Here is a 27,546-nt window from a genome sequence, read left to right as displayed (position 1 = left end):
CTCATGCATTAGCCAAAACACAAACATTAAAAGATCAATAAGAGTTACAGAACAGGAACGTGTTTAAGATACTTAGTACAGGATGGACAAATACCTCCATGCTTAAGCACTGTCCGTATCTATCAAACACAACCTATACATAGATCACTCATAGTAAGAAACTACACACGAAAACTATTTACTCAAGCAACCCGACTTGGATGATAAATACAAATAAAAGAATGGCACCTCAACAAACAAGCATTGCTCCTCAACAAATAGCAAAGCAAGAGAGCTCATGGTGTGACAGCAGATCAACAAAAGAACTGAACAAACCAGAAAGCAAGCAGATTGTGGCGATACTCAGCAGAATGAGCCGGATGAGTCTGGTGACTCCAGGATGCACAAGCTTAGAAGAGATCCATCTTTCTTTTCTGCATATCCTGTTTCCATTTGGGTTGTTGATAGAATGCCTTCTTAGTTATTCCCATAACTGTCTGGAACTCATCATCAGACAAGTAGGCCTGCAAGTGCAAAAGATAGAGCTGACGAATGGAATCTAGCATATCTTCAAACACCAGCTTATGTCTATATTCAACAAAGAAGCATTCAAATCAAAAGAACTTTATTGACAAACCTCTCTTCGTTTATAGTCAATTCCTCTGACAGGATTGCTGGACTTGGCTTTCAGGCGCTCGTAGCCGAAGGCAGTTTCACCCCCATTTTTAACTATCTCTGGATCCTGTGCCACCTCCGTATCTGAAATGGTGCTCTCTGATATGGTGCTATCTCCTTCTGTGATTTCCGTTTCCAGTGAAAGCCCAAGGGAAGCCCCCAACTCTGAACCTCCACTATCAGTCTTTGCAGAATCTGCAATAGGTAATGAAAGCATTGATTCTCAATGAAAGATATGGAGCTCAACATACATTTATTTTACTTTTGTAGAAGGTCCTTGATCTCGTGAAGGGATAGGCTTTGGAGCTTAATGATTCAATCGAAAACATCAAGTTAACACCAATATGCTACCTGCACCCCATATCTGTATCCTTCTAAAATATAAAAACCATTGCAAGAGCAAACACTCCATTACCCCATTTGAAACACTAAGTTCCCCAAAAAGCTTATGCATACTTTGTTTCTTCTGGAAAACAAAATTGGAAATATTTGCAAAATTATTCTAGTACTCAATATTTATTTAAGGTCAGCCACATTTAGCAAACGAAACATACACGGGACCTTCTTGTACTACATAGAATGCATCAGAATAAGGGTCAAAGTTGGTACCGTTTACAGTCACATGTGGACCAGGGGAAGGGCTTCTGCTGAATCTTGTTGTGGAGGTTTCTGATTCTCCCTTCTTTTGTTCAGCAGTTAAAACTGAAGACAGTGCAGCAACAGCAGCCGCTCGCTGTGACCCTCGGCTTGGTCGTGATGGCCTTGGTGCTGTTGTTTTAGTGTTGGAAGATGGACTGAACGCAGATGATAATGCTGCAAGGGCTGATGCCCTTTGAGTGGGTCCACCATGATAATCACTTGTAGATTTATCTTTGGACTACAGCAAATTACAAACATAAAAAAAGTAAATATGACTCCACAAAATATTTTCCTTTCTGAGCTGTCAGAACACTGTATACATTCCAAAACCCAGAAGAAATTAAGCGCATCTAAATTTTACAAAAAACTATAAAATAAAGTAGCAAGTATGACTACGCCAACCTAAGAAGATAAATGGAACACTTAACATGGTTTGCAAAAGGGAAACATACACTTAGTCCTTTTCTTGAGCAGTCACAAATGTTGAGAATAATAGTTGAAATGGCCAAGAAATAAAAATGCAAATGACATGATACATCCACTAAACCAAAACTTAGTTCATTTTGGTTCATCTTAACGCAAACAAAAAAAGTAAATAATCTTGGGAAAAAAAGTAAATGACACTGGTCACTGGCAACACCTTGTGATCAGGGGCAAAGCTAGGATACCCATTCATGGGATGCTAGAAAGAAATCACAGTCTGTGCTCATATATTTATTATCAAACAGTTAAATAAATCTAAACTTATTGTTTCGATATTGTGTTAATATGATAAATCTTAGAAAAATTGTAAGTTTACTTTTTCAGATGATAGGTGGCCAGGACGGGATTTGATCCTTGGACCTTGCTATCAGCAGTCAAAATCTTAACCAGGTAAACTAGCTGGAATCCTCAACTTATAAGAATTTCATTTTACTAATGTTGACTTTAATGATAATTAAACAAACTGCTACAAGGTGTGTAAAAATTTTATGGATGGACAAATTGGACAAATACTTGATAGGTAAAAGAAATAACGTTTCATTAGTAAAATGAAAAGAAATATAAAAATAGAAAAAACAACAATGAGAAAAGAAGTGGACTATGATGGACATGTCCCTCTCTGACCATATTAAAGCTTTGTTAATCGATCGTAGCTTCTGAGAAGTAAAATTTAAAAAGATTCTAAGAAGAAAATTGGAAATGTGGAAAAAAGAACCAGTGATGAAATTCTAGGTCCCATAACCATGTAAAACAAGCCTTTCTAGGTTTACTAACATTGTAAAAACCTATTGTACAAATGAATTTATATGTACATCCATGAGCAAAGCAAATAATGTTATTCTAAGACAGCCAAATCTTTTAATGACCTTCGTTAAGTATTAGACAAAAAGTAAAGACAAGTAAAAGCTTACTTAAAGCATGATGGTCTATGGAGGGGTGATCTGATGATTGCGAGCATAAACACTGTTCCCATGTTCAAATCCTGGTGATTAGGTTGCCAAGGAGCATCTAATGTGGCACAAAGGCTCACTCTGCGTGAGCTTTTGAATCTAGTGTTGCCAAACTAGATACTTTATTCCTTTTATGTTTTTGTTCTTTAATTAGAAATTCATGTTTTCTGCAACCCAATTTAATTCAAATAATCCCATCAATCATATATCCCAGATCTGACGACTGAATCTAATCCCATGAATCTAGCTTCAACTTGGAAAAAAAAAATCTACTGGGCTGCAGAAACCTCTATCCAGCTCAATGTCAAGAAGTTAGTGGAGTCAATGACCGAGCTAGACGCCAAATCTCAATGAGATTATTTTTTATTTAGTTTGCTTCTCTCATCTTGCCTCTCTCTTTTTTTGTTCTCTTTTTTTATTCCTCCAGTGGGAATGCTGAAAGGCATATGGCGACATGAGTTGGCTACCAGCAACTTAACTTGTATAATCTTAATGGATAGAAACTGAAGAGAGAGCACAATATCTATTTCTCATATGGTGATCTTTCCATATCAATTGAGGAACAAGACAAGTGATAAAAGTTTAGAAAAATAAGATTCATCTGATGCTAAACATTGAACTATTAGTTGGGTGGGTGCCAGCCAGCACACCTGATGATTATTATCTATCTGGCATGACATATTAAGATATGAAGCATTTTCATATGATGATGATTTACAGATGACAAAGAATGAAACCAATAGATGACTCAGAAAATTGCTTAGTCTTAGAAAAAAAGACTGCAGGGTAATCGAGTACTATTCATGTGTCACTAAATGCATGTCAGATGGCCAGGTTAGGTTGCATGGCAGGGTATGGAAGTGATGGAACTTTGCTGAGTAATCGAGGATTGACATACAGACAGCACCCACCATGTCAGATCTTGGTAAGTGTCAAAGATCAGCTTTTTATACATCATGAATAGCTCAACCTATTGTAAAAGAGCCAGGCACTGGAAAATAATGAAGATTTTGATACAAATATGGATAACAATTTCTATTTGAAGAAACAAACAACCAATATTAGGGATATAAGATTAAAGACCCCATACAAAGAACAATTAAAACAAATACACAAGCTTTCATGGCTGGAGGAGAAGAAGAAGCATTAACCTTTAAAGTTTAAACTAAATCAAAATCTAGGATCACATCTATCCAACATCACTATTTCTCTCTTTTTTCCATTTTTTGTCTTTTGGTTGGTGTTGTTAGCCTGACAATTTGTGTCACTAAGTGCAACTTCATCAGTTAATCCTTCAACTTAATTATAGAGAAGTTATTGCTTGGACACTACTGGTTTTGCTAGCCTGATATGTGTCACTAAGTGCAACTTCATTAGTTAATCCTTCAACTTAATAGACAAATCATTGCTCAATCATTGCTGGTGTTTAACTGCAAAAAATTGGCTCACAAAAACATACCTCTGAAGCATGCATAGCATTACCAAATAGATGTAATAGCTTCTTCTGAAAAGAATTTCCTTGAACCTGTATCACATGTAGAAGCATATCTTAACCTATGCTAGTATGAAGCATATGCAGTACACATCAGAAAGCACAAAAATATTCATTTCTTAGTACAACGCAGAACTATAATCAATATAAGCAGGTCAAGTTGCAGTCACTTGAGGCCAAGATCATGCATAATCTTTTGCATATACTTATTGTGCAATATAATAATAAGACATGACAACCAATCATGCTGAATCTAAGTGCTTGAATTTTTACATCAAATTATTAGGACAAATGCACTGGGGAAAAATATATATATATATTTAAGGTATCTATATGTTAAATTTGGGTAACAACAAAACTAAGGACAAGAAAAAGGATGCTGATTCAAATTTTGCTAAAGATCTATACTTAAGGATTTCATTTCTCAGAATCTTGGTTCAAGTGGATAATGTAAATTAAATGTAAATAAGCCTAAAGTATGTATGTGGTAAAGGCATATGAATGTCCTATATCATTATAACACGAAACAGTTAAGATTCTGCATGAAGAGCTACATCAATTGTTGGAGAAGTTACAAAAATGAACAGTCAGCTAATATATATCAATTTTGTGGCTCCTGATTTCTAGAAGCTTTTGGGGACAAAATAGATATTTGATGGTTCCAAATTAGCCAAATGGGTCAATATAGAGTTTATCGTGCTCAAAACATGCAATCTTATCTTACTGAGTATGGTTGTCTCCATGACTCAAACATTAACCATCTGTGTCACAATATAGCAATCTTACCATTGTACTTTGGATAAGGCTTGAAATCTGGACATTTATGTACTGTGCAGTTGGGATAATCTTTGACAACAGGGTGGAAAAGAAACTAAAGTAATTTCTAAAAAAATCATTGAAAATTAACTCCACATTCAAGAAAAAAACCGATAAACTTTCCTAGATAAGTAGAATTGAAAAGATCATGATACAGCACCAGCATGTGGTCAGTTTTCTCTGTCAACAGCTGCACATCTAGATTTAGGGTGGCCACAGGTGCATGACAGAAGAGTTCAGCATAATGGCCTCAATAATTCAAAGTCTTTTCTCTTTGATTATGCACAGATAGATCTATATCGACCATAGAAGTTTGCAGCACCAAATCCAAAAAATAAAAACAACAGTATTAGCAAGATGGATAAAGATGAGTGAAAAAAATCGTGTTCGGTTGATATTAAAATTGGAAGTTACCTCATCAGATCCAAGACTTTGAGGAAAAGGCGACCTAGTGAAAACAAAGGATGCTATTGGATTTTGGTTAGGCCAAGACAAGTTTTACTTCAATCTGCTTTGAATCACAGCCAGTTTACACCAGGAATTTCCTATATTTATCTCTAATCATTTGATTTTCTGCTTTGTTATTAGTGAGGCTTAGAAAACATTGTCCTTAAAGCCCCTTAAAGCTGGGATATTAATCCAAACAATTTAAAATTCCTTGCTAAATCTTAGTTTACCAACAAAGGAAAAGCACAATTCAAAAGCCACAGAACATACCATAGCCTTTGCATTGTCCCAAGAGAAATATGTCGTGAAGAAGCAAGGTTCGTTGCCCTCTGTGATTTTATAAAGTGGTACATCTGGGGATAAACCTTCTAGTGATGTGGCAAGCTCTATGTACTTCTGGGAAAAGAGAATATTGGTAAACTATATTATTGCAACAGAAGCAGAATAAAATAGTACAAATAGAGAAGCTCACTCCAAATACCTGCCCTATATCAAATGCCTTTTGCTTCTCCTTGGAATCCACAGACTGTCCAATCCAAACGAAGAGCTCAGCATGTGTATCAAGTACCAACATATCTTCTGTTAACAAATCATCTTGAGAATAATTGAAAACCTCAGTAACCTGCAAGTATAGGTTACATACAAAAAAGATGAGAAAGTGCACAAATACATGACTTTCTGGATTAAATATTGCAGTTGGAAGCAGTTAGTCACACCTCTAGTTTTCCTGAAGAAGCATCATATGATCACAAATAAACATCAAATTTAAGCACATTAGATCAAGCCAAGATAAACCATATGCATGAAAAGTAGGAAAATTCTCCAAAATTGAATCAACCTTTCTTAAATGAAAAAGTATACAAGTGAGGATCTCTAATGATATCTTGGGTGATCTTTTTGCTGGTAAAACCTTGCTTTCCACCCAGACCAAACCAGAAAGCAGAGCTTTCTGTTCCCTCTTTGACATGCTTCAGAGTAACACCTGGCTGCAGGAGAAAGGAAAAAAAACTTTATTTATGGCATTGGAAAGAAAGATTTCTCATGCAGCATTATATTGTCATTATATATGTGCACAAATACCTACAATATGTGTCTGGGTAATGCATATATATTTGTGTATATAGGTATGGTATATGCCATGGTTTGATGTGTCATCCGATACTGTATGAAGCAAGTGGTACATACTACTGATCAGTATGAAATAGGCGGTACATACTAGTATATGAACTAGCCTGTTTCAGATTATACATGGTTAAAGATGGGTGTACAGGTTATATGACTCTTGTATTGGCTGATATGATTGAAACTCGACTGTTAACAGCTGATATGGGTTAGTAACACCCAGATTTCAATCATACCGGTCTCCTCTCGGGTCAAATTGATTGTTGAACCCTCTTTTGGCCCTTTAAATCCTCCTCCCTCCCCCCTCTTTCAGTCATTCTCATTCAATTTCTCACCCTCTTAAGAACTCTTTCTCACATCTTATCTTGTTTAATCATCGTAATCGACAATCAGTAGAAATCAACCTCTTTATTTGAATAAAAGAGGGATTGGAAAACAGGATATAGTGGAATTTCTCTCCAAATGAAGGCATTTAAATTATTTCTATGTTTTATTTATCATTTCATACAATAAGAGGTTTATTCATGTATATTTAGCAAGATTGGCATGACTAAGGCTATTCTATTATGTTTAAGCCCAATTAGGTCCAATTACCTATGGTTATATTCATTTATTCTTAGATTATTAGATACACTTAATTCTTATCCAAATATAATTTATATACAAAGAAATTAGGATAAAAAAGCTAAAATAGAGTTTTTTTTAGTTTCAGGACATTTTTCAGCCCTTTTTATTGAATACAGGTGGAAGTCTCTTTGCTTGTTAGTGTAACTATGTCCACAAACCTTTCCTAGACACCATACCTTTGGAAGTCTCTTTGCTTGTAAGTGTAGGACACTCTGCATAAATCCCTCCTAGATACCATATTGGCAGAAGCCATGTGAACTAGGTTGTGCTTTTAGAGCGAGCCTTGGTGCCATTGTAAGGTTTTCACAACCTACATGACTAGGGTTTGATCGTAGAAACAACCTTAACCTTTCTACTTGTATAGGTAAGACAAAGTGTGTTACTTCCCCAGGCCCTACATTGGTAGAAATATCATGCACTGGGATGCTTGTTTTACCAATATACTCTGTGCACTGTCATTGTACTTCTTTTCATCGAGTCAAAGACATGTACACAGATTAACATAATATGAAAAATAAATGATGACAGTGAACCAAGATTTTTTATCAAATTTTGGATCTTTACCTTTAAAAGTTCTGCAATTCGTGCAGCCCACTGTTGCTGTTCAAAAGTACTTGAACTTCCACTCCATATGAATAGTGAATTTCCAGATTGCAAAATGAAGCAATCAGTGGAACTCAATGATGTTGCCACCTACAAAAAGATCATATATCACTGTAATTGTAATATGTATCCAACTTGTATTCATATGCAAATATGGTGAATATTCCACTGGAATGTCAATATAAATGAACATAATGTTTTGTTATGAATATAAGATGGTTCTTCAGAGAAAATCTGCCTAGTCCATTGTTCAAAAACCCAGGAATACCAGTCCTTAGACAGTCCAACGGCCTGGCCACCTGGAAAAAACTGCTGGGGTAACTAATGATACTAAAACAGGTCTGGTGCTATGTGAAGTATTGTGCTTATCCATGAACTCTGCTGCTATGCAGATTTCTAATTCTATGTAAGTAGTCCTATTTGCAGATTGGATTATCAACCAATTAATTGCATCTAAAATAGTCCCATTAACACTTTTTAAGTGCCAGTCTCAGATAAAAACGTCATGATCTCCTGGAACAAGTCAAATATTTGGCATAATAACATTACACTATTTATATGTGAGAAGAATCAAGCAAGAAATTCTCCCTTTAGCTTATAAATTTAAAAATAGATTTCCAAAATGATTTTATTTAATCCATATATTGCAGTGCTGCCCAACACAATTTAGCATGTGCTGAGCTATGTGGAGACATGCCAGCTTTGCTGGCACATGGCCAAGCTAATTTTTGCATGTGCCAGTTAATGTAAAATGTCTGTCAACTAGATGGCACAATGGATGTCATGAAGCAAATAAGCATAACTTATGATCTTTATTCTAAAATAACCAAGGGTTCATTTTATATTTTATATGGCTGTAGTAACAACTCACAGAAGGACTAGTCTCTTTTCTCTTTATCCTGACATTAAGAATGCAAAAGGTTCAAATTGATAAAATGTAGAATAAAATGTATATGAACATACCGCATCAACTTGAACTGCCTTATTGTTGTGGACTGATGTACCAGATACTTGAATTAGTGCAATGCCATCAGAAGTATATGTTTCATCATTCAGGTTCTTATCTGCAATGAACTTTTTGTAACCGGAACTGATTCCACCCTGTGCAAGAAAAAGTTGCACTCAACTTGACAGAAAAACCCTATTCTTTTGGCAATACAAGTATGACAGTAACAAATATTCAAGAATCATCTTTGTTTCTTTCTATATACATATAAAAATGCCATTTAGAACTTCAGAGTATGAATACCTTCAAGACAACCATTGGCTGAAAGAGTGCAATGAATTGTGGTGGTTCTTTCCCTTGAAAAATGCGACCCTGCAGGAGACATGAACTCAGAAAGCTGGTTCTGCTTCTCATCTTCTGAGTAAAAGATAAAGAAAACAAAGAACCTGCACAGGTCTTCCTTTTAAGGAACTCCACATTGTATTAGCCAATCGAGTCGCCATCATTTGATCATCCTGGAGGAAAATAATATCATGTTATGATACCAAGGAAACCAAGCCTAAACAGTAAGCTGTGTGAACTGTTAATGCAATACGAGTTATGCAACTCTTAGATGAAAAATGGAATTTTTGGTTGAACCAATGCATGAGATTGAAACTGGAAGGCTTATGAGTTGGTGCAGGTAACTAATACGTGATATGCAATTCAGCAAAAGATAGGCCCATAAGCAGGTGCAGAGGACTAAAATGTGAAAGCGATTCAGAAACTATCCCAAGGTTCACGGAGATTAAAAATTGAATGTAGAAATTTTATAGTGCATATAAGAACAAATTAATAGTCAATCATGAAAACTAGATATAAATATCCCATACTATCGAAGGGGGAACGATTTTAAGCATCGTCTAATGCCAAAAGGCATAGAGAATCAATACGTTTCAGAAGGAAATGGCCCAAAGACAATGCCTATATCAGGTAAAACTAACCAGCACAACAACCATACTATATTTTTTAGCAACAATTAGATGCATTGTTTCCATTTCCCATGAGAAAATATTTTTAAAAATGAAAAATAAGATTGCTTCATCAAGAATATAAAATGGATCATCAACTGAGATTTTACGACTTTGTTGTTGTTGTAATTTATGAATTTGAAAATATCATAAGCTGTCCCATGACAATACCTACTTTGTTTCTACTTTATGTTCATGGATTGTTCATGGATAAACAATGAAATCCAAACAAGAAAAAGAAAATAAAATTTAGTTTTGACTTATGGTTTCAAGGATTTAGAAGTTCATCTTTCCTATGGAGAAAAGTAGGTTTATGACCCTAGTATCCAAGGATGTCATTTTCTTAATAGTAACTCTTTATTCTTGTAATTTTCCTTCTACTTCTTGCGCATGAGGTATCAAATATAGGAAGAAGGTTACAATTTGAAATAAGGTTGAACGTATCATGGTTTAAAATATCCTTTTGTAGTGGTTGGCATTTATCAAACTAATAGCCAAATAGGAGGCAGATTGAGCAAGTTCACTTTGTTTGATCTATTATTGCACGTACCGCCTAATAAGCTCGTAATGCCAGGCTTACTATATCATAAGCAGATGGTACCAAATGGTACCGAGCAGAAGGCTCCTGATAATGATTCCTTGATAATCATCACACAACTCCTTTTTCCATTTTTTGTTCTTTCATTCCTCTATTTCCATATCTCTCTTCCATCTGTCTTCAGGTCGCATCACCATCACCTCTTCCTTGCAAAAACATGAAACATCATCGCCTCCTCATCTGAGCTACTATCTTCTTTCAATACATGTCATCATTGCCTCTATAGCTCTGCCTCCTAGGCTTTATTCGCCTCCTCTTCCTTCTCATCCTCTCCTACCTCCTCCAACTTGTTCATCTCCACCTCTCCTCTTCTCTCTCTTTCTCTCTTTGGTCGGCCCATATCAATCAATACGTGGGGTGTACCTGTATATGGTACATCCAACCATATCAATAGTGTATCAATCCATCCCAGGATTACATCAGTATTGGTTTGAGATTTGGAAAATTGGAAAGAATAGAATCCTTGGTAAACTTCATAAATATCAAAAATATCCTATACACTCCAGTGTTGCAAATATCCTATATATACTTGTAAATTCTAATCCCTCTTGTACCTCTGACATCATTTGTTGTTAGTTAGTATCAAGGTATGCAATATCGTACCGTACCGGAGTTTTGACGTTCGCTCGGTACGGTACGATATTATATATCGAGCGGTATACCGTTCAGTATATATATATATATATATATAATTCGACGACGTCGCCTCTCTCTTCTCTCAGGCGGGGCAACGTCGTCGAGGCGACATCACCTCATATATATATATATATATATTATAAAAGGCGACGTTGCATCGCCTCGACGATGTCGGCGACGTAGCACAGTCCGTCCGGTAGCGGGCGGTTCGCGTACCGGTATGCCGTTGGACCGGTACGTATCGCCCGTAACGGGCGGTACCATTCGAAATTGCATACCATGCATCCAACCATGTGCCACCCGGGTAGCTCTAGGGTACGTACTGACTGACACTTTATATCACTCTATGGAGATAGAAAACTCCCAAAATGATTGTTTAATAGCTTGTTTTTGGGCATTTTTGCCTCTAACAACGACTGTACATAACCTACATTTACAAGACTAAAACGACTACAAAAGCCAACCAAAATAAGGCAAGCCCTCTACATGTTGTGCAAAGCATTAACAAAAACCAAAAGACACGAACATACACAAACATTACATCAAGCACCTCGTGTACAGATTTGTTCGTGAACGGGCTGAATTCTGATTGACGACCAAGCAGTACAAAACGTCAACTGTCTCAACACCTTGTAACCACCCATGCGGCACTAGGGCAAATGGGTCTTTGGGTAGGTGTTTGAGGGGTGATGCAATGTCTTTAGTGTGCCTGCTTTCTTTTTGACAAAAGTGCTAGGTGAACATTGGGCATGTATCTACCTTCGGAACGCCCTTTATGTGCGCTTGTTTAGCCTGTTTTCGAGACCCTTTCGAGCCTAATAAACACTGGTTACTTTGTGTTGCTTTGGATCCCGATTATCTTGCCCTTTTTGTGTGCAGCAATAGCAAATTACTTGCACGTTTGCCTTTCTAACTTTTTCTTCATTGTGCAGGTTCTTTGTGGACCGTGTGAGGTTAAGATCTAGGCTAACCCTTGCGGACACATATCACTTAGGTGTTGTACGCCTTAGGCAATCCCAACCAAGGACGTGATAGGACAGTATGTATCACCCTTTTCGTATCGATTTGGGTGAGACAAAAACCTTGATTAATTGTATTTAACACCAATGAAGTCATTCTACGGAGAATGTGAAGGACAGAAGAGAAGAATTACAAGTAATAAGCATTTAAATAGTGATCCAAGATTTAGGCAACTTTTAGTAGCTCATGTAAATCTAGCAAATTACTTTCATTGAAGTTTGTAATTTATTGGCTTACAAGCATTTAAAATCCAGTTAAATCATGTCTCACATTGTTGATGGACCATATAACAAATTTGTATCATATTATAGATTTATAGCTCAAACAAACTGAGAATGGAAGAATATAACAAATTTGGTCATTGCTAATTACCTGAATACTATCCTTTCCCATCCAACAAGCTAAGAAGTAGTCCTCTTTCTTCTCACTAGAATGGTATGTATAAAGGACAATATAACAATCTCCGCTGTAAAATTTACCAATCTCTTCCTTTGGAACTGGGTTCTTGGCACTACCATTGATGCGCCAAACCTGAAAGTACATTCACAGTTAGAAGAAAGACAACAAGATATATCTAGCTTCACATGGAAGTATCAACAGGCTAAAGAAAATAAAAAGAACCTCAAGTTTTCCACCGCCTTCAAGCAAAGGAGGAACTTCCTCATTTATAGGAGAGCCTTTTGAAATTCCCTTAAGATCAACACCTTGTTGCTTTAATAAAGCTACCCAAAAACCAAATCAAGCAAAATTAGCAAAAAATAGCAAAAGACTAGTCACTACCTTCATGAGATAAAAAATGCTAGTACCTGCAACTTTTCCTCGTCCCTCCTCTCCGCTAGAAGTTCCTGTTCCAGTTACTGTACCAGCTGGCCATGATTCAAAGTTGGACTTGAATGAATGTGTTTCATAACCTTGGATAACTTGAGTGATACGCGTAGTTTTTGGTCTGTTTTGATTGATGATGAAGTCCTGAAAGGATTCAATTCACTAAGAACAGCCATTTGGAGCATATGACCTGAATTTTTTATAAAAAAGATAAGTCCTACCTCAGCAGCTTTGCTGGCAGCTTTTCTCTCTTCAATTTGTGTCACCCTCCCAACCCAAATGAATATCTCAGCCCCACAATCCAGTAAATAGCATTTATAGTTCTCCAACATTGCCTTAGAAAGTGTATTCTCTTCCAACTTTAACTGACCATCGTTGATACTACAAACATACTTGTATATTATAACTTGATAGCAAAAGTAAATTCTTAGTTTTCTGTAAAGCTTGAAATTAGCAAAGATGATATTTTCGTATTCGGTGGTATGCAAAAATTATTCTAAAAACCAACTAGGCTAATAAATTTTATTTTCCTTTTTATAGTATCAGTGGTTAAAGAGAAAGATATGCCATCATGATCTTCATCATGTATTGTGTGAATGTGTCTAACATATAGACATAGTGAGTAATTTTTCAGCTTGACCTGTAAAATACTTCAAGCACCTAGAAAATAAGATGAACACAATGAATTGCCATGCATGTTTGCAAAAGCATAGACAAATAATACATTATAACTGAGGAAGAGATAACAAGAAACATGATGTACAGTTGTACACATCATGCTGCTGGACTGTTATTTAGGGAGGGGCAGCTAAAAGAAACACTAAGATCAGTTTGGTTTAGTAGTCGAGCTAGTAAGAAAATAAATTCTTCTTGTGCTGGATCAACAAAGCAATTTTGCTTTACAAGGACAAGATAAAACAGAATCATCATTTCCAGAACACTGGGCATGTAATATGAACACACCACACTGCTCCCTTCTAATATAAGTATATTCAAGTTTTAGCAGAAGACAGAAGTCAAAAGCATTTGTAGCTGGAGAATGAATTGCAAAATAAATTTTGGATGGAAGTAAAGTACAATTGTCGTTTTCCATATTAATTTATTATGCATCAATTTTTTTACCAAAGATAGCTTTTAACTAAAGAAACAGAAGCAGCTTAACTTGTTCTTTATGCCAACGATTAATTGTCCCATTCTCCTCTTTCCTCCCTAATAGCAATTGGTTAACAAAGGTGATCAAATAGGAAGCCTCCACTACCAACAAGCATAAGAATCTCCAAATAGATAATCATAGAAAGTCTAATTTGCATGAACCCTTCTAGCTGATCTCTCTAGAGCGCACAAAGAAAGAATTTGGTCACCTATAAGTTCCTGTCTGTTCATATGATGGTCCATCACAGCATACCACAGTCCAACCTTTCTGAGACTCTGGTTCTGACGTCAAGTCTAATAATCATTCTCTTTTTGCCATCATCAACCACCTAAGATTCTGATCCTCAAAGTTTCAAGTAAAGGTTGAAAGATTAATTAAAACTATTTTTTTCAGAAACCTTCCCCTCTTTGTAGAGCACAATAAACACTGAGGTTACAGCACGAAATAAGGTTCTCATTTTTGTCTGCTTATGGGAAATAAACATTTTTTTTCAATTGTAGCACATCTTTAAGGCTTAAACATCGCTAACCTTTCAATGATATTTATATGAAGAAAGAAAGGGATTCTGAAAGCTCTAAAATATAATATGAAAGAAGCAAAGACACTCAATTTTATGGAATAATGGTTTGAATTAAAAGACTTCTTTTCCTCTGGTCCTTCATAACTAATATTTATAAGAAACTCATGAACAAGATTCAAGAAAGAAGGTATATATATATATATATATGTATGTATATACATGTATATGTATATGTATATGTATATACATATACATACATATACATGTATATACATACATATACATATACATACATGTATATACATACATATACATATACATACATATATATATATATATATATATATATATATATATATATATATATATATGAGAGAGAGAGATTATTGGGTTCCTACATTTAGGAATTCATTGTTCATGGTAGCCTCAGATTTTGGGTTCTCATGAAAATGTTGTACTTGATATAGCAAAAGTTTTGTGTCTTCTTTGATTTTTCTCTTGATTTAATATAGCCTATTTCTAGTGAAAAATAACTTTCTATCTATGTTGATGTGATTGTACAAAACCTTTCCTAATGTCCTTCCAATCATTTGTCACTGGATAAATGCTGCCAACTTAACCAGAATTTAAGAAGATCCAAGCATTTTAAATTTGAGTAAAATACTTTGATTCAGGGTACTAGTTTTCTCAAAATCATTCAGTACAATTTTCCAATCCAATCTAATCAAGCTAACAACCGGCATATCTATCAACTTAATTATGGTGAATATCATAACAACTCTAAAGAACAATAATCATATAGAATCGAAAGACTCCATGAAGCTTCCTAAAAATGAAGATCTTCTTTCACTTGATATTCAGAATAATAACCTCATGGATTTAAATATCCAACTTCAGATTAAATGGTTCACTAAAAAATGCTTACATAAGCTCATGAATCTTAAATTAAGAGAAAATACTATTTAAACTCTCACAATGATCAATCTTCAATAACTTTGTTAGTTAGTATTATTTGTTAGTTGATATTATGGTTAACGATTCAGGTCGTTGGAGAACAAGAAATTCAAGTATGAAAATGCTAGTATTTGTGAAGCTTCAATCTCATAAATCTAGAAAGACAGAAAAATGCATGTGAATTTCTTTAAATTTTATATGAGAGAGTGTACAAGCGGATTTTGGCTTAAATTTATGCTAATTGAAGGACATTTGTAGTCCCATAAATTTCTGGCATAGATCAGACAGAGAAAATGCTAGTATTTGTGAAGCTTCAATCTCATAAATCTAGAAAGACAGAAAATGCATGTGAATTTCTTTAAAATTTATATGAGAGAGTGTACGAGCGGATTTTGGCTTAAATTTATGCTAATTGAAGGACATTTATAGTCTCATAAATTTCTGGCATAGATCAGACATCCAATCGTACACTCTTCTAATAACTGATAAGGAGATCTTATCATGGTTCGCCTAACCGATCTATATCGGTGTATCGATCGGCCATCGGTATGATATGTACCGACGTATCAACACATGATATGATGGGGTATACTGACAAACCGGTATGTACCACCCATACTATGTGGTACATCACGGTACGATGAACCTTGGATCTTACCTCATAGGATAAGTTCTATATTCTCTCAACCATTAATGGAGAGGACATATATCACAATCTCAATTGTTGATAGAGTGATGCCCCTCATCAATCAAATTGGGGGACACATTCCTCTTGATAATTGCTGAAGAAACCATCAAGCTATTATGTCTGATAGTCCTATAGATTTCGAAGGGAATTGCCTTACTAGTATTGTCACGCTCCGAATCCGAGCAAATGATGATCCACCGAGCTGCGAGCTAGACTAGTTCAAGCCTAACCATACTTTTTTTTTTTTTCTAAACTAGTCTAGCCCACAATCACCTAAGTAGAAAATTAATACACACTATAACTATAAAAATGATAATCATTAAACTTAAAAGATCAACATAACACAAGAAAAAAAAATTATTACATCACGAGAATATCACCTAACTATTTCATATATCCAAGTCATATTTTTATTTAAAATAGCTGCTTTCAATAGACCTTTAACATATAATCCTTCTAGACACATGCAGAGTATCAAGATGCATATCCAACTCTAAATCAACCATATGTTCTTCAATGAATTACCTGTGCTTAAACTTGAATGTGAAGAAAAGCACAAACTAATTGATCCTAACTAGATTTAAATATTCTAATTATTGATCATTGGAAGTTCACTGAATTTTTTTAGGTAGGCAGCTAATCAGCAAAAAAATACATAAGGCAAAATGAGATATTTGAAATTTTGAATCATCACTGTAACAGACTTTCTTAGAATATAAATATATCTTTAGAAAATAAATACATCAAGTAAACTTAACAGAAAAGTGTAACATTGATATGTCAAAATCACTCACATACACCATTATCCAGTTCCTACATAACAATCATTATTATGATATGAGGTATCGATATTTTCCACTGAATATAACCCCGCGGAGACTATGCCATATAACAAGCAATGCTGAAACATATGGAAGGTAAAAACAGAACTTGTATAACTGAATCAATGCATAGCATAGTATCAGAAACCTAGGTATGCACTATTGTCTATCAGAGTTTAAGATTACCTATAAAGTTTTGCAGGACTGGCTTCCAAAATAATATCATCTTCATTGACTACCTTTTTGCCAATTGGTGCAAAGCCACCAAAAAGAACCCAAAATTCACCAGAGTCTGACTCGGCTTGCAGCTTTCCATCATCTTACACAATGCAAAATACGTTAACAAAAAGATAAAAATGCACATATGTAAATAATATTATCCAGTACAAATATGTATGCTCACCAATGATAGCAACGCCACATGTCCCTTCATGATACTTGTCTTTCAAATATTGTACTACTTCTAAAGCTTTAGCTCTTTCTTGGATATTAGAGTTAGCACCATTGAATTGATATATTTTCTTTTCAGTATCCAAGATAAACACATCATCATGATTCAGTGATGACCGGGCAAATGGAACCTTCAAAATCAAATTTAGAAGTCACTACATGCATGCAACACACGACTTTGCACATCTAAAGTCCCATAAAAGCTCATGGAAAAAATTTAACACCTGCTTCATTCTGACAACTCGTTTTCCTCTACATACATATAGTCGTGTTTCAAACTTTTCCACTTCAGGCTTTTTGAATCCAGAAGCAAATCCTCCTTCCAAAGGAATAATGCAAGGTTTAAAGTATGACAAGAACTTGTCGGATTCAAAGCCTTGAAGTTCCCTGTGTTGAACAGCACGACCTCCAAGCACTGCATCAAGTTCAACTGTCTTGATTGCAGCAGTCCCAGCTTCATCCTGCGATCACTCATAAACTAAATAAACAATTCGAATATCTATCTATTTTTTTATGCCCTCAAAATGAGAACATTATATATATATATATATATATAATATTATTAGATATTACTAGCATACTTGGCTTGACTCCTTCCCAATCCAGAAGTGAATATCATACAGGTATGCACCACCTTTGCCAGAAGATGTCTGCAACAAGTAATTCACCGCGTAAAAGAATGAAGCAAAGTACAGCAATCATTGTCTAGAGGCGTCATGAACATTAGGAAGAACATATTACAAATAAAAACCATCATTTTATGCTCATCTGATGACTAATGCATGCCACATGTACATGATCCATCAAACATATACCCATCTTGCATATAGTTAGTTACAATATTGGTGGATTTCAAGCATGGCATATAGTTACTTACATATTGGCAAGTAAACAAAACAGAAGTAACAATAACAGTCAGAACGCACTAGGGGATCTTGCATATCTCCCAAAATTTTAACTATTAGGCATGATGAATGAAACACCAGTCCTTTAGGCAACACAGGTAAAAGTAGAAAAATATGAGAAAAAAATTACCTGTAAAATTATGTATGAATCTCCAGAGTGGAATTTACCATAATCAGACTTTGGTAAAGGTACCGGTTGAAAGTCCTCGATACGCCAGATCTCTGTTCCTCTATGTGACGTTAAGTAAATTCTAAGATGAAAACTACAAAATAACTTCGTATGGTAATAAACAGCTGGATAATTTAGACAACTAATACAGAAAATAACTTATTTGCAGAGTGCAATTTACAACAGTTACTATAAGGATACACTTTTTGTCCGACTCCCTGAAATGCAGGATCAATATATTTTGTAGAACTGGACATTGTACACTTAAGAGACCTTTTATAATGACAGAGAAAGATGTCCTCACAGTTTCAGAATATGCTCGAAACACTCGATAACGAAAGAAAGGTATGTTCTGCATATGAAATTAGCATAGTCAAGAATCATCAGGAACTCATATGTACCATGACCAACTTATCTACAGCTTCTACCATGCAACTTATATGACAGATTTAATAGTATGATGCCAGGCAAGACAAGAAAAACAGTTTATGCAAGAAGTAGATGAATGTGAACCACTAAGAAAAATGAAATAGTATTTAACTATTTATAATATTTTCCTCACGCAAGATGCAAAATGTACAAATGAGAACCAGTAAGCCAACGACAGCATTTAACTGGAAGGTGCCAACAAAACCTACATGAAGCAAGCATATGGATGAATGACCCATCAAGAAGACAAGCAGTGGAAAGTCCATCTTGAAGTCCAACATAAAGTAAAATCACTTAAGGATGTGTAGTTTCGAAACCTTCAGTTATTGCTAATAAACTATGATCAAAGAAGATTCTTATATCAACAAGCTGCCTTAGGATGGAACCAATGACTAAAATCTTGTTCTAATATTGGTTTTGGCAATTCATCGGACTGATATAGCTCTGGTGTACTGAGTGATACACTGAAATCCACCATAATGTATCAGCCAAAAAAAAAAAAAAAAAAAATCTGACCAAACCCATGTGGTCTTTCATTGGTCCATAGTCGGACCAGTAAATGCTGGTCCTTATTGGACTCGTAAATCCCAGTCAATACACACCAGTCCAACAGCCTTTGATACCTCATAGTAACAACCAGAAAATATATCGATCAAGATATGACTGCAACTATACCTATCGATGCCTCTTTATCAGATATCTGTGAAGTTTCAAGACATTAAACATGATAACATTCTCAAGAGGCCGAACGCGTGTAGCCTCAACAACAAAGACATGTTTTTCCAGATAGTCCAAAGAGATAAGTTGGACATTTAGTGAGAAAAGAAAGCACCATGAAAAGACTTGGTTATACAACAAACCATGAACTCCCAGCCATATTTTTATTTAAGCCACATTTACCAACCTATGGGCTACACTTCAGAGAAAGACAAGCAACATATAGGCAGTTAAACTGAGTAATTGCACAAAAGGGGTGAAAATTGGAACTTCCACTCTTTGCAAGTAAATCATAGTCAAAAGACTCAAAACAATCCTTAATTAAGCTCTGGATAAGTTCTTCTGAAGCAAATTAATTTGTGCTTATAGCTGAACCTCAGCTAGACCAAAAAACCACCTGACATATGGATCCAACAACAAGATGCCAAAAACTCCAGAGGTCCACAACGGATCCAGACTATAACGAACAAAATGCCAAAGAAAAGCACCCAATCAACCAAATAACACGAGATAAATCAGCAAAAAGGGAAACATCGACGATTAAACTCCGAGTTGGTAATCATACAATTCTCAAAAAGCAAAAGAACATACATCACTGATCTAACTCCTAGTTCGCGATGCAGATTTCAGGACCGACGAGATGGCCGATCATTCAAAAGGAAGGGAGCATAAGCTTAAGATTCGGCATCGGAAGCCAACCGCGAGGCGATCGACCCACACGAAGCCGGATCAGAGGAATAAGAGCAGAGAGTGGAGGCGGAGGGAGGATCGGCGTACCTGCGAATACCCGCGAGCGATCGAGAGGGAGAGAGAAAGAGAGAGAGAGAGAGAGGAGTGTTGCAAAGGAAGTCATGCTTAAAAAGAGGATGATTAGTCCCTGCGCTTTCCCTCTGTTTCGGGCCCCACCCCACATGTCTCGGGTCCTCCTTTTTTTCTCTTTTCGCGTCTCTCTCGTTCGAGCTGTAAGGGAATTGGGTATGGAAGATTAGTAAGAGTTCGTACAATCCACTTGTGAGTAGAAAAAAAGAGTACGCATTGACGCTGAATGCGAACGCAGGCAACCTTCCGTTGCATACGTGCGACGTGATTCCTAGAAAATAGCAGGAGCGTTTCACGCCGTTAATTATATATTATTTTTATAATTAACTATATTTAGCATAATAAATTTTATAGTTTTAAAAATTATATTAGAATCATTATACTTAATAAAATAAAATATTTAATCTCGTTTTTCCTCGTGTTATCGATTCTGCTAATAAAAATATCGCACATACTTAATGATAAATCAAAATAAGATAAAGTCAAGAGTAAACAATATGATATTTTCGTTAATAAATCGATATGAAAAGAAATAAGATTAAATAATTTTACTTTCATAAACATAAATATTTCACTATAACTTTTAAAAATATAAGGATCAATATTCTAAGACGGCTAATTATATGAAATAATCTATAATTAATGAAATCATAACCTTATTTATTTTTTATTTATTGCTGTTTTCACTTTTTATAACTGTAATGTCTATGGGCCATGTCATATTATCTTAAATAATATACTTTTTTTATCAAAAATATATATTTAAAATAAATAAATAAAATTTATTATATCAAATTATATGCATGTTCATATATGAACAGGAACTTATAACTTATTGTTTATGTAATATTATACTAATCAACTCACTCATCTTAACAGAGACAAAGATACATCTAATTATTCAGGAATGATAAAAATTTTCTATCATTTCATGTAACATAAATATTTATCTTAATATTTTTATCCAAACAATATAAGATATATTATTTATTTATATATATTTTTTAACTACCCAATATTAAGATCATTAAACATTTCTAATATATAGAATTTGACACTTAAGGTACCTAAGCTCTAAATACGGTTCAATCACATATGTTGCATGCCACTAACGGTCAGCATCATGCAAATAAGGGAAATTTATATCGTTTTATATTCGAGATGTGGATTAGATATATTTTTTTTTGTTGATATTACAGGGTTAAGGTCCATTATGATTTTGGTAATAGACCATTTAAGTTCTTATGATCTATTCGTATCTAATAACTCTTACATTTTTTAAGACGTAACATATAAGTTTCTCCTATCAAATATCCTATCAAATATGAGTTATAGACGTTAGAGTCTGCTTACGCAATATACTGACTCATAATAAATTATTAATATAATAATATATATAATTTATATTTAAAAAATAATTAAGGTCAATTTTAGCCCTTGTAGTTTTGATTATTAATCACTTAAGTCCTTATGGTTTATTCGTGTATAAAATAATCTTTATATTTTTAGAAACATAGCATATAAATCTCTCGTCAAGTCTTAATTAACAAACGCTAGAATCTATTTATGTGACATACTAACTCACAATAAATTATTAATATAATGACATGTAATTTAAGTTTAAAAAATAATTGAGGCCATCATCAATAGCGGGAGGATGTATTGCCTCAATTAACCACCAACGATAGCACCAAGCCATTATTGCCTAGCAAAGCATCGTACGCATGTAATCTCTTCTACGTTGACGATGAGCTCAAGAGCTTCTAGTCCTACCTCAGATGGATATGCATCGACTAATCTGATGTTATGCACGTAGTGGTCTCATAATCCCTCTTCCTCCTCTTAAGCGTTTTCACCCCTATTGCCTCCCACTTCGTCCTCTCTTGCACCTTCACCCGTCGCACCTACGACGTTGTGGTCTAGCTCTTCCTCACCTCCACCTTTGGCCTCTTTTACATTTGTTTCTTCACTTTCGTTTACTACTATGGCCTCCGTCGCTTCCTCTTCCTCGATAACATGGATCTTAACCCTTTTTTAAACTTAAATTACATATATCATTATATTAATGATTTATTATGAGTCGGCATTCTACGTAAGCAAACTATAATGTTTTTTAGCTTAGATTTGATGGGAAAGACTTATATGTTACGTTTTCTAAATGTAAAAATTATTTTAGAAATAAATAAATATAAGGGCTTAAGAGGTCAATATCCAAAACCATAAAGACTAAAATAGATATTAATTTTTTAAAATTTAAATTATATGTATCATTATATTAATAATTTATTAGAGTAATCATAGTAAATTTTAATATTTATTTACTCATACTTGATGGGAGGTGCTTATATATTATTTTTTAAAAATATAAAAATTATTTTAGCCATAACTAAATCATAAAGACTTAAGTCATCGAAACTAAATTTTAACCTATATAATATTATTATTGAGGAATATGCATTATGCTCATCCTCGTCATGTCACCATCAGCTCTTCCTATCAGTACTTGTCATTATTATCAGATTTATCAGATTTTGAGCCCTTCACCTTCACTAAATTTAAACTTTGCTATTAATAATTATCATCATTATCACTATTATCATTATCATTAACTTATATGTCTATAAAATCAATGCAAAATGACAGATATAACTTTTATTTAAAAAAAATATTTTCATTACAGGCATAGATGATGATCGATTCAAACCTGAATCCTATTACTTATCCAACAATGTATTAACCGCACAGATATCTCTATTGAGACAATGTAACTTTTGTTAATGTATTAATTCATACACAAACTTACAAATCAGTATAAGTATTCGGAGGAACATATAAGTGAAAATTATTTTTTGATTATAAAGGTCTTTTTATTTGCTTCCGACCTAAACACCGACTTCGCATGTGACACCTCTCGTGATCCACATGCGGACACCCATATGAAACCAATGTGCAATCAATTTTGCTCCATCATTTAATGTGTTTGTTGTACCTTGATAATTAAATGGCAATAAGAGGATGGCAACTTCAAATCCTCCAAAGATCCATATGAACTGATGCCCATTTAAGTGCTGAAAAAGACACTCTAGTAAACGAGAAAGTGATATTATTAATGTAAGGTAATGGTTCAGATTAACATTTATACATCTATATACTACACTCTTGAAGTTAATGTAAGAACTTGTTTGGAGGTTTAACCTTTATTCATCTACATAGTACATTCCTGATATTAATGTGCCAAAATCTATTAATTTAGTTCGTTGACATAACAAATCTAGTTTATAAGAAAGTCTCGTATAGTTGACATGGTTTAATGGTCATCCATCAACAACATATAGGCATTAACACAAAATCTACATATAAATGAATATATTATCTCATGCTTTAGCTGAACAAGTCACGTACAATGCAATTCGATACGGGGTAAAAATCGAAATCGACTCATAATAGTATTTCAATAGTTAAATTAATCATTGAAACATTATTATCCCTCTTATTTCATTTCATTTTACTCTCATATTATTTTAAATTATCTCAAACTCATTTTTTTCTTACATTTACGCTCTTCTGAACTTTACATAGTAATTATTTATGAATTAAATCGAGACTAATTTGAAAGAATTAAGAGGAATAACCTTTTAATCATAAGTAATATTTTACACATGTCACCCAAGATTCAGATCATGAAACGCGACAAGATACTGATCAAATTTATGCATGAAACGAAAAGACAATGAATAGAGCAAATGTGACGAAGCTTATATGATGTAAACATAGAACGAAGCTTATTGTATTCACAACCGTCGTATTATGGAAAATCATATGACCTACAACAATACGATGATAATTGATCATACTTCTCCGAACAACAGTATGATATGAAGCAAGAGATCAATAGCAAAAATAAAAACTCTAACATTCACCAATACAAATGTGATTCATGTAATTAGTAATTACATAAATTTTCACCAAAATTCATATAAAAACTCTATCCTATTTTTTTTAAATATTTTTTAAAAATTTTACACCTAAATTAGATGCATCGATACATCATACCATACTATACCGAGCAAAACTCAAAACTCCAGTACGATATGAAATTTCAATCCTTAATAAGAAGTATAGTTGCTCAATAATATATTCTTTCACCTTATACACAATTACTGCACAAAATAGAATTTCAAATGTTATTTAGTTTATCTAAAATTAAAATATAAAACCATAATTATATTTTCATGAATGAAGAACATATTATTGTTTACCTTTCCTATATGTACATAAAGAAAAACTAAATGCTAATTAATACACCTTAATAATTAAAAAGAAATACTTTTAGTTTCACCAATGAAAAATATATGATAATGTGAGCATTAACTAATTATGTTGAGGAGATCATTATCAATACAAAAAAACACTTGGCAGCTTTGAAGCTTCGAAGCAGAACCAAACTGCCAGAGAACATCAAGATCAGAACCTCTACAGAATCTTTGCACCATGACTGCCATCTTGGAATCTTGGCAACAAGTAATAATATGTCAACAAGCCCTCAGTGGCCTAACACCTTTGTACCTGTAGTACATGGTGGGAACAAGTTTTGTTTTCTCCATATGATCTTGCGAGGAGCAAGCAATCTATGGAGTGCCAATACCAGCACTGTTTTTTGTCCACATAACATGAAATAGAAATTGGGAGTTCAGATCAGGGAAATCACTGGAACCCAATAAACTGCAATCTGCTTATTTATTTTACATCCATAGTTCGAATGGAGAAAGAAAAAGTGAAATCAGCTAAAATATTTCTCTAACAAGGCTTTAGAAATGGCTATAGAGTTGCCTGCAGCTTCGGTAGCATAAACTTCCGTGCCTGCTTGCCAATTATTAGAATATGATATCCAATCCATTCTCCATTTCTCCAAAGCGAAGTCCGTATTTTGTTGCAGGCTTCGAGATAGATAACTGAAATAAGTTGAAGCCCTGGGTAGGTAATAGCTCCTGAGCAGGCCACTCCAAAATTTGTTGGCTGAGCATAAAGATGCATATGCAAAGGTCAGATGTATGCAAGCATTATACTTCAAGATTTACATTCAAAGAGTATCTACCATAGTCATGAAGTCTGCTCTGGTTGGTCTTCGTGTTGTCATACCACATTGTTACTTGTGTTCTTGCATTCCATTGATACTGCACATCGGTCGAGTTTAGCTATACCAATAAAGAAGATCTAAATTTATACAATTACAGATAATTGGACTCACCTGCCTTCTCTCGCTATCACTTACTGCTAGGCTTTTTGCACTTTCTAACCATGTCCCAAGCAAAAAGTTGTTATTAGAAGCCAAAAGCTCGTCAATGTCCTCGATAAGATCCAGAAATTTTTGGCTGTGAAAATTTAATGCTTTTGCATCCTTCTCTTGGTATGCAGTCATCACATCTAAATAAACCTGATTTCCTAGTTTTGATAACACTTGCCTTGCAAGATCAACAAGGTCATATCTGGTACAAACAACAAGATTTAGGTATACCTCACGTGGTTAAAATATCAGGTATCAATTAAACCTAGTTTGACACTTGAAAGATAGGTGGCAACAACGTGATGTGAGTATTGGAGAAATAATGAATGGAAAAGCAAGTACTTACCTGTATGTTGCACTTCTTGTGAGATTATCTCCTGCATCAAGAAATAGCTTAAGGGCATTTATCACTTCTTCAGTTGAATACCATAAATGTGGACGTGGCATACTAGAACTAGTCTCCCTAAATGAGAACCTATGGTTCTTGTCCACCACTGAGAATCTTCTGCTTGGTCCTTCATTAGAAGACTGAGAATCCTGTAGAATGGGAACAGAATCTGGGAACTGGACTATGTAGTCTCTGTTATGATCCTGGTTCGGGACACAGTTCATTAGAGAAGAAATGGAAACAAGTTTTATATTTAATAGCACAATTTTCTAACTGTAAATTAATAGGGCTAACTTCCTTTTGCAGAATCAGGTATACAAGGATTACATATAGATTAATAGACAAGGTACCCAACAAACTTTTGTGCAATCACCAAAACTAAATGGAGATACCTTATGATTCATTCTGTGGATGAAATTGAACAATCTCAATAGACCATTTGAGATGACAAAAAGACCTACCCTGGTTATAACAAATGTCATAGTTGCAGTAAAACAAATAGATTTTTAGGGATTAGCTACATATATCCTCACCCATTAATTAATTATGTTGAGTGAAATATCACTAATTAAGCTAAAAGCATCAAATGATTCTTTATGGTTTACAATGACTTATTTTCTCATTTTATCCACAGTTGAAGCTTTCATCTTACTGTTCATGAGTGTGAACATTTTCTGTTTTGTTTTTTCGAATATTAACACATCAATCTCACATCGTTGTCAATGTAACACTATCTTTCTTGTACTATATATTCTGATAGCATATGAAATTTCTAGAACTTAACCTTTTTAGAATTTAAAATCCAACCAAAGAAAGATTAAAGCATAAACAAGATTGCCAAAGAATGGGTCATAGTTGTTTAGCAGGAACAAAGCAATTGGTTTCAGATTTCAAATGGGCCTCAAAAAGTATAAATGTGCAGAAAAGGATGCTTTTATAAAGATCAGTAGTTGCATCCTTGCTGAGTTTCACAGTTTGTAGAGATGTCAGCACTCCGTGTTGGTTGGTAGAGCTCAAATCCATTGCCTGAGGAACAAGTGTCTTTGGACTTTTGTAAACAATGAAAGGGAAGAGATTCTGTCCGAAAGAAACCATAAGCAGACCAGCAGCAGGGTCAGAAAAATAAAAAGATAACTAGCAAAAAATGGACATACCTAGTTTACATGTACTAGGGAGGATCCGCCAATGCAGGGTCCTGCCAAAGAACCCAAGGCTCCCACCAATGCAAGGGTCTAGGGAGGATTAGAGACCAAAAATAAAAATCAACTTTACATGGACTCTTGAGTTCCCATATATTTTATGTTGGATACCAAGCTTTGCCATTTTGGATACCAGATCGATGCCTATCCATAGTCGGACCAATATGGATGTGATTCATGCC

At 34.6% G+C, this 27,546-nt stretch overlaps 2 protein-coding genes across 6 annotated transcripts in view; both read right to left on the bottom strand.

The window, feature by feature from the left end:
- Positions 1-8: 8 nt before the first annotated feature.
- On the bottom strand, positions 9-20,598 carry LOC135618893 (villin-2-like). 3 transcript variants are annotated; one of them, XM_065120298.1, is made up of 23 exons: positions 20,452-20,598; positions 18,730-18,880; positions 18,490-18,589; positions 18,036-18,104; positions 17,679-17,915; positions 17,408-17,585; positions 17,191-17,323; positions 13,090-13,249; positions 12,850-13,012; positions 12,665-12,765; positions 12,416-12,574; positions 9,226-9,294; positions 9,083-9,151; positions 8,797-8,934; positions 7,795-7,923; positions 6,320-6,467; positions 6,198-6,208; positions 5,963-6,103; positions 5,752-5,877; positions 4,186-4,251; positions 1,264-1,531; positions 617-849; positions 9-503 (listed from the first exon to the last, which is right to left on the bottom strand). In XM_065120298.1, the coding sequence occupies exons 2-23, from the start codon at positions 18,783-18,785 to the stop codon at positions 390-392; spliced, it is 2,868 nt and encodes a 955-aa protein (XP_064976370.1). In that variant the 5' UTR covers positions 18,786-18,880; positions 20,452-20,598; the 3' UTR covers positions 9-389. The 3 variants fall into 3 exon arrangements, with proteins under 3 accessions (XP_064976370.1, XP_064976382.1, XP_064976377.1); XM_065120310.1 differs by having other exon boundaries at positions 5,752-5,874; XM_065120305.1 differs by having other exon boundaries at positions 20,266-20,479.
- A 4,584-nt stretch (positions 20,599-25,182) lies between these two features.
- LOC135618883 (alpha-N-acetylglucosaminidase-like) overlaps positions 25,183-27,546 on the bottom strand; it is a 30,825-nt gene continuing 28,461 nt past the window's right edge. For all 3 annotated transcript variants that reach the window (XM_065120283.1, XM_065120276.1, XM_065120288.1), the window contains 4 exons: positions 26,124-26,368; positions 25,742-25,979; positions 25,589-25,667; positions 25,183-25,509 (listed from right to left, as the gene is read on the bottom strand). In XM_065120283.1, coding sequence (XP_064976355.1) covers positions 25,274-25,509; positions 25,589-25,667; positions 25,742-25,979; positions 26,124-26,368 — 798 coding nt within the window. In that variant the 3' untranslated portion in view covers positions 25,183-25,273. The remainder of the gene's footprint in view (positions 25,510-25,588; positions 25,668-25,741; positions 25,980-26,123; positions 26,369-27,546) is intronic.

This window comes from Musa acuminata, chromosome BXJ1-3 (genome assembly GCF_036884655.1).
Source record: "Musa acuminata AAA Group cultivar baxijiao chromosome BXJ1-3, Cavendish_Baxijiao_AAA, whole genome shotgun sequence".
Lineage (NCBI taxonomy): Eukaryota > Viridiplantae > Streptophyta > Magnoliopsida > Zingiberales > Musaceae > Musa > Musa acuminata.
Note: the sequence above shows the minus strand (reverse complement) of the source record. Positions and strands in the feature narration are given on the sequence as shown.